General features: G+C 61.1%; 1 protein-coding gene and 1 long non-coding RNA gene across 2 annotated transcripts in view; one reads left to right on the top strand and one right to left on the bottom strand.

Annotated features, from left to right (window-relative positions):
- TAF4 (TATA-box binding protein associated factor 4) overlaps nucleotides 1–4,232 on the bottom strand; it is a 92,300-nt gene extending 88,068 nt beyond the window's left edge. Inside the window, 2 exon segments of the mRNA XM_033186957.1 lie at nucleotides 2,814–3,917; nucleotides 3,920–4,232. Coding sequence (XP_033042848.1) covers nucleotides 2,814–3,917; nucleotides 3,920–4,166 — 1,351 coding nt within the window. The 5' untranslated portion in view covers nucleotides 4,167–4,232.
- Nucleotides 4,233–4,399: 167 nt separating this feature from the next.
- On the top strand, nucleotides 4,400–6,871 carry LOC117069029. Its single transcript, XR_004431352.1, has 2 exons — nucleotides 4,400–5,055; nucleotides 5,306–6,871. It is a non-coding gene; the product is annotated as an uncharacterized LOC117069029 (long non-coding RNA).
- The last annotated feature ends 421 nt before the right edge of the window (nucleotides 6,872–7,292 follow it).

Genomic DNA, 7,292 nt, shown 5'->3' on the forward strand with positions numbered 1-7,292 from the left:
CTCAAACCAGCAAATTACAATTATATTAACATAACTATCTTTACCACACTGTCCTGACAAAGAATATCAAGACAGCTAGCTAAAGCCAAATTCAACACACGTGACGCACTTGGCGCTGAAACACTCAGGGCCTAAGGCTCAGCCTTAAAGACTTCAGGGTGAAACCTCTCTGTCCCCTCCCTTCTCCCACCCAAGACCTCCATAGAGGGAAGGCCTGGGAGGGGCAGGCCCTTTCACACCCCATCCAATTGCCAGTCATCTGCTACTCCACTTGACACCCACATGCAGCTTCGAGAACCCTGCCCACCCCTAATACTCCCGGCTCCTCCTCAGTTTGCAAGACTGGGTTGTTACTAGAATGAGTTATTAGCCAAGCAAGAGTTATTTTTATGTTACTTCCATCTTTGTTCTAAACATTTTTATTATGAAATATTTCAATGAAGAGGGAGCCAACTAGACTAATTTAATATTCTCTGATCAATCAATTACAGGAAGTAACCAGAGTATTTGCAATTTGCCATTTTGATTTACAAAATTAAGTTGTACTGTTTAATAAAAGAAGGTATTCTGGTTTGGGGTACTGCTAGTTTTATTGATATGTATGTTTTTTTTTTTTTTTGCTTTGGCTACTATTGAAATAAACAACATAATCAAAATTCCTCATCAGTAGATCAACTGCAGGGGGTCATGAAGAGATGGGATAAATCTTTCATTTTCTAGACAGTAGCATTCAGCTCCTTGAAAGTCCCATTCTCAGCACTGCCACCCAAACGTCTGTGTGAGCTGTTCCTTTGTCCTCACACACGGGAATCACGCACAGTCAACACTCCTACAGTTGTTTTTCAAGTTGTCTCCTCATCAAACACACCTGACCCTAAAACTGACCTTAAAACAGAAGATGGAAGTGGGGACACAGGCCACACGCCTAACTGCAGAACTGAGCAGACGACAGCTGCTGCCACTCGCAGCTCCAGGTTCTGCCCTCAGCTCTGCAGACCCCATCGTCTGGCCCAGGGAGCCCCTGCGCTGAGCCTTCCACCCGGGGCAGGGACACACAGGGCGGGAGCAGGTAAGGATCACTTAGGATAAATACAGCAGAGATGCCCTTTTGCAACCACGTATTCCTCTACCTCCTCCCAGAAGAAAGAGATGAGGCTTTACCTATGCAGAGGCTCAGAGCAAGACAACCTGGCCAGCCCCGTAAGGCAGAGTCCAATACCCACCCAAAGTGGTGCAACAGGCACCTGGCCTGCGCTGAGACATGTGGGACCGCTGGAAAAACATTTGTATAAATAAAGCATTGCGATAGTTTACATAACAGATCACAGCCATCAAACACCTTTTTACAACATTACTAAAGATCAGCCACATTTTCTACTAAAAGGTCAATATACACATTAGGAGCAAAACCAAGACTTTGGCGAAACACCCCTACAAATGCTTCAGTACTCAAAAGCTTGTCATAACGGGCATCTCAGCAACCTCGGAGAAGTGGCTTCTCAGCCCTCGTCCTCCCTGGAGCACTGCAGCTGAGCGGCCTCCCACTCTCCCTACCCCTGCCCTGTCCAGTCTGACCACCAGCCCTGAACCTCACATACTCGGACAGGAAAACCTTTCACTTCTGAAGATGCTGCAACCCTCTCAAAGTGACCAATAGCTTCCTTCAGAGAGGGGACACAGGAGAGACCCACGCTCTCCTCGAAGTTCCTACTACTGCTGCCACCGAGCTGCCACAACTGCATGGCGCGCGTCACCACAGGCCGGGGAGGAGCTCCCCTGCCCAGCACCCACCAAGGCGGCTGGGGAGGGATGGGGAGCCCCAGACAAAAGCAGCCTAGCGTGCAATGCTGGCCAGGCAATCTTTCCCGTCAAACTTGAGGTGCCCTGAGGAGTCGCAGAGACAGCAGACTAGACAAGAGCGTGAGAACTGCCAGGCAGAAAGGGCATCTGAGCCCAAGGCATCCGCAGCACAGCCACTATTACCCCGAGACCGGTGCACGGAGCGAGAGCATCTGCTGCCACCGCCCTCCCACTGTCCTCCCGAGAGGGCAGCAACCAGAATGGCTGGGCGCTCTTTCCTTTAGGCACCAACGCAGCGCTGGAAGAGACGGTGACACACACGGTGCTGAAACCCTACTCCAGAGCATGGCTCTCAACAAGGCTGCGCGCCGGGAGGACTCTGGCAGGGTGCGCCCGACATCTCTGCCTTCCTGGTGGCAGCAGGAAAGCCCAAGCCTTCCATCCAGACTTCCCGAGCCTCGAGGAGGGGGTGTCGCGCCCCCGTCCTCGCCTGGAGACTGGGGAGGCTCAAGCCCAGGGTCACAAAGGAGCAGAAAGGCTAAGGGGGGACACAGGCCACACGCCTAACTGCAGAACTGAGCAGGGGACAGCTGCTGCCACTCGCAGCTCCAGGTTCTGCCCTCAGCTCTGCAGACCCCATCGCCTGGCCCAGGGAACCCCTGCGCTGAGCCTTCCAAGCCGGGCAGGGACACACACGGCGAGAGTAGATAAGGACCGCTCCACTAGGAGTCCTGGCTGAGCCACTCCGAAACAGACCAGCCCCAGCCACAGGCAGCCACCGCGGACGTCTGGAACAGCGACACGGACGCAGGCTATGCCGACTCCCTCTGGCTCACTCGCAGGCAGCCACCCGGGCTGGCCCCGCACCTGGGTAGAGGCTGCCCCTCGGCCTGCTCCAGCCACGGGCCTACGGGACAGATGACCTTAGCATTCCACCAGCAGAGAACTTCCTGGAACTGGCAGCTGGCGCTGCTGGGACCCGCCCTTCCCTCCCGCCCCGTGCGGCCACTCACCTGGGGGCAGCTGGAAGTTCTGGATGTTGGTGGGGTTCTGAGGCGGCTGCGGCAGGCGGGGGGCCAGCACGGTGGGCGTCAGGGTGGCTCGGATCCCGCTGGTGGTGGCCGTGGGCGTCCGGGGCAGGCTCTGGGTCACTGCGCCGGCCGCGCCTTTGGGCAGCCCGGTGGGGGTCCCGGGGGCGGGCGGTGGGACGGCGGCGGGGCTGGGCAGCGCCCCTTGCATAGTTGGCCCGATGACCATGCTGGCAGCCGTGCTGACCGGGCCGCTGACCGCCAGGGTCTGCGCCGCCGGGGGCGCCGCCTGCACCACCGTCTTCGGCGACTCGGCCTTGACCCCCGGCGCTGGCGCCGCAGCCGCCGCGCCAGGCCCGGGCTGGCCGCTGACCCCCGCGGGGCCCCCGGCGGCCGGGGCGGGGGCGGGGGCTGCCCCGGCGCTGCCCCCGTTCTGGGCTGCGGCAGGGGGCGGCGCAGCGGGCGCGGCGGTCGAGGGTCCGGCAGGGTGGCCGGGCGGCCGCGCCAGGGTGGCGGGCGCGGGGGGTGGCGGGGGCGGGGCGGCGGCGGGGGCGGCGGGCGCGGGGGCGGCGGGGGGCGAGGGCGCGGCGGGCGCGGGGGGCGCGGCGGCGCCCACGAAGGGGGGCGTCTGGATGACAGTGCCGGGGGCGGCGGGCTTGGGCAGCGGCAGCAGCGCGGCGGGCCCGTTGTTGACCAGGCTGACAGCAGGTGCGGCGGCGTGGTGCGAGTTCAGCAGCGCGGCGCTCCCATTCAAAGTTTGCGCGGCGCCGGGGCCGGCGGGCTTGCCAGGGCCGGGGCCGGGGCCGGGCCCCGGGCCGGGGCCGGGGCCGGCGCGGGCGGCCAGCGCGGTGGGGCCGGCGGGCTTGGCGGGGCCGGCGGGGGCGGGCTCGGGCCCCGCGGCGACGGCGGCGGCGGCGGGCACCGGGGCGCAGGCCCCCGCGCTGCCCTCGGGCGGCGGCCTCAGCTTCGCGGCGGGCGGCGCGGGCCCTGCGGGGACAAGGGGGCGGCGCGGTGAGGGGGGGCCCGGGCGCCGCGGCCCCCCGCCCCCCGGCCGCGCTCTACCTGCGGGGGGCGGCTCCGGCGCCGCTCCGGCGCGCCCTCGGCGGGGGCGGCCGGCCCTGCGCCCGCGGCTCCGGCCGGGCTGCCGCTCACAACATGGTTCCCGAGCGCGCCGGCGGCCGCGGCCCGCACCTCGGGCGTGCGCGGCGCGAGGTGGTGGTGGTGGGCCGCGCTGGCCGCCAGCTGCGACTCGAGCGAGCCCACCAGGTCGCTCACCACTTTCTCGTCCACCTCGCTGTTGAAGAAGACCTCGTCCAGCAGATCCGAGCCCGCCGCCATCTTTTTTCCTCGGCCGCCGCCGCCGCCGCCGCTCGGGCCGAGCGCGCCTGGGCGAGGAGGAGGTTCCGAGTGGGGCGGGCGCTGGGCGGGCGGGGGGCGGCGCGCGGCCGGCGGGGGGCGGGGGCGCGCGGCCGGGGGGCGGGGGCGCGGGGGCGGCGGCCCTGCGCAGGCGCGGAGACCGCGGGCGCCCGGCGATTGGCTGCGGTGCGCGCTTAAAAGGCGCGGCCAATGGCTGCGAGCGCTAGAGGCCGGGGCGCGGGCGGTCGGCCGGGGCGCGGTAGCAGCGGCGGGAAGCGCAGGGGCCGGAGCTCGGGGACGCGGGAGCCGGGGCGGTAGCGGGCTGGGCTGGGCGAGGCCGTGGCCGCCGGGCGGGGCGCGGGATGCGGGGACGGTGCACCGGGCCGGGCCGAGGCGAGCGCGGGGCGGCGACGGGGCTTCGCTCTTTGTCTCCGCTCGCTCCAAAATGGCTGCGGCGGTGCTGACGGGAACGCCGGGCGGGCCGCCCTGCGCGGTGGCAGCGGAGGTGCAGGGCCCGTCCGAGGCCCGGGGAGCAGCGCGCGGGGATGCCGGTGCGCCGGCCGGGCAGCGCGCAGGCCCCGGAGTGGATGGGCCCGGGAAGCAGACGGGGACGGGGCTCTCGCAGCGCGCCCTGAGGACGGGGACCGGTGCCCGGCTCCTCCAAGCCGCCGCGGGGAAGGAAGCTGGGTCCGCCCCTGGGTAGCCGGTCCAGGCGGTGGGGAGGGGTCCTGCGCGCACGGCTCTTCTCGCCCTCCCATCGTGACCACCCCTGGCCCTTCCCTCCATTTTTAATCAGTAAACCAAGCCGTCCCGGGGTGACTGTACCCGCACCCAGCTGCCTTGGAGACGGGAGTGTCTGATAAGCCCGTAGGTAAGAGCACGGTGCCTGCCAGGCACCAACGAAGTTCCCGAGCATGAAGCTGGCAAGTCTGGAAGTAGCTTTCTTTTTACCTTCTGCGGGGGAGGGGAGTAAGTTACCTAAAGTGTTCCCAAGCACCTTCTCTCTAGAAATACTTCAGTAAAAGTTCCAGTTCCGTCTTTCTGCGTGTTTTATTTTCCAACCGAAAGATGGTGTTACTGGACGTTTCTAGTGGTTTTCCTTTCTCCCATTTCTTCCTAAGAGCCCAGAATAGGTTTCAGAGAGACGCTTCCTTGCCTCGGACCTCACTGGGGACAAGAGGCCGCAGGATCAGTCTTCGCAGCTGAAGACAGCGCCGCGATAAGCAGAGACCTCGGGACGATGAATGACGTTGCTGACATAGAAAATGATTTTTTTAATTGTTGTAACAAAGGAGACTGCTAGTCTCAACAGCAGACCCGAACTGGACCCTTGTGCCTGTTCGAATTGCAGCCTCGCAAGGGAATGGACTTACTGAGACAGCTGGAATACGGGACTTCACCCCAGGCTTGTTTCTCGACAGCAGCAGCAGCCAATGAGCATTGAGGACGGAGCCTAGGCGAGGTGCCTCCCCTCTAGGGAAACAGTGTTTGGGGGAAATCACTGCAAACGTACAGCTGGAATTTTGTACCTGAACTTTGGCTCCCAGAGGGCAGGAAAGGAAATGAATGAAGCCAGCTGGGTATGGCAGGGAGGGCCCCTATGGGGGCACATATGGGGCACCTTGAGCTCAGTAGGGGGACAGTCTGAGTTTTCCAGAAAGAGCAGAAATACCAAGTGATGATTAAATCTTGGGATTTTTAATTTTTAAGTGTTGACAACTAATTAGAACATTTTTAAAGTAGGTCAAACCACAGGCAGGCTGACCGGCCTCATGCACAACTTGCAAGGTGGGGCGCACCAGGCTCACAGCACAGCCCATACCCTCAGACCCCTCCCACTGGAGTCGGGCGGAAGCAGAAACGCCGGACTCGCATGAAACAGACCAAGTTCCAAGGCCCCTGGGTCCCAAAGGCTGGGGTAAGTGAGGGTTCCCACGCTCAGGCCTCCACTTTTCAAGTCCGCTGCTACTCCACTGAGATCTGTAAGGCGTCTCCTGCCGTCTACACACAGTGGTGGCTTCTCTTCTCCAAGGCCCCGCCAGGAGCCCTTCATTCCAACGTATTCGGGGCTCTCTGTAGACTGGGCTCAGCCTCCTGCACTCACGCCCTCCTTGACTTTTTCCTCAGGATCTTCTGAGGAACCGTCCAGCCTGGCAACTGCAGGAACTGTGAGGAGTTTAGGGTCTGTGCCCACCTATCCCAGCTTCCCTTGCAAGGAGGGTCTTGTGCTCCAGAAGACCCTGGGGAAGGTGGGAGCTGCAGACAGCTAGGCAGCTCTACTATGTCTGGGGTTTGCAGAAGCACTGCCTCCCGGAGGAGGAGGAGGAGCTGGGGTGTGGCTGGAGTGTGAGGACACCACGTGACTGCCCCTCCTAATGTTCATGTGGTGGGGGGTCACCCTGCGGACCTCGGGCCGAATTTTAGTTACTGTATGATTTTAGTTGTTGCCACAAGCAGGTAGGACTTGTGTAGTTTGAAAGAAAAATCCCACCCAGCATAAAAAGAGAAAAGGGGGAATTGTAACAAATGTCAGTCATAGGCACTGTTTAAACCCGGAAAAATGTTTGCTGGGAGGCTATGGGCAGAGAGGTGGCCTCAGCAGCTGGCAGAGAGGTGGGCCTTCCAAGTTTTCTAAGCAGGGTCTTGTCTTTTTCAATAAAATAGAGCATCAGACCTGCTCAGTTAAATATAAAAAATGATAAAAACAAGTTTTGAATTAAGTTTAAAACACATTAAGAATAAAACAAATCTAAGAATAAAGGGAATCAGTGGTTTCCAAGCTGTAGGTTGTGTGAAAGGTCTGTGGTGTTTGCTTTGTGACCTGTGCTTTTATTGTCTGCCTGACAGGCTTCATCATAAAACAAATTTTTTTTAAAAAGCCACCGCCGTGGCTCACGCCTGTAATTGCAGCACTTGAGGAGGCTGAGGCAGAAGGATGGTCTGAGTCCAGGAGTTCAAGACCAGCCTGGGCAACAAAGCAAGACACTGTCTCTACTAAAAACAGCTTTTTTAAATTAGCCAAGCATGGTGTTGTGCACCTGTGGTCTCAGCTGTTCAGGAGATTGGAGCAGGAGGATCACTTGGGCCCTGGAGTTCAAGGCTACAAGT

The sequence above is a fragment of the Trachypithecus francoisi genome, unplaced genomic scaffold (assembly GCF_009764315.1).
Source record: "Trachypithecus francoisi isolate TF-2019V2 unplaced genomic scaffold, Tfra_2.0 Lachesis_group21, whole genome shotgun sequence".
In the NCBI taxonomy this organism is placed as follows: Eukaryota; Metazoa; Chordata; class Mammalia; order Primates; family Cercopithecidae; genus Trachypithecus; species Trachypithecus francoisi.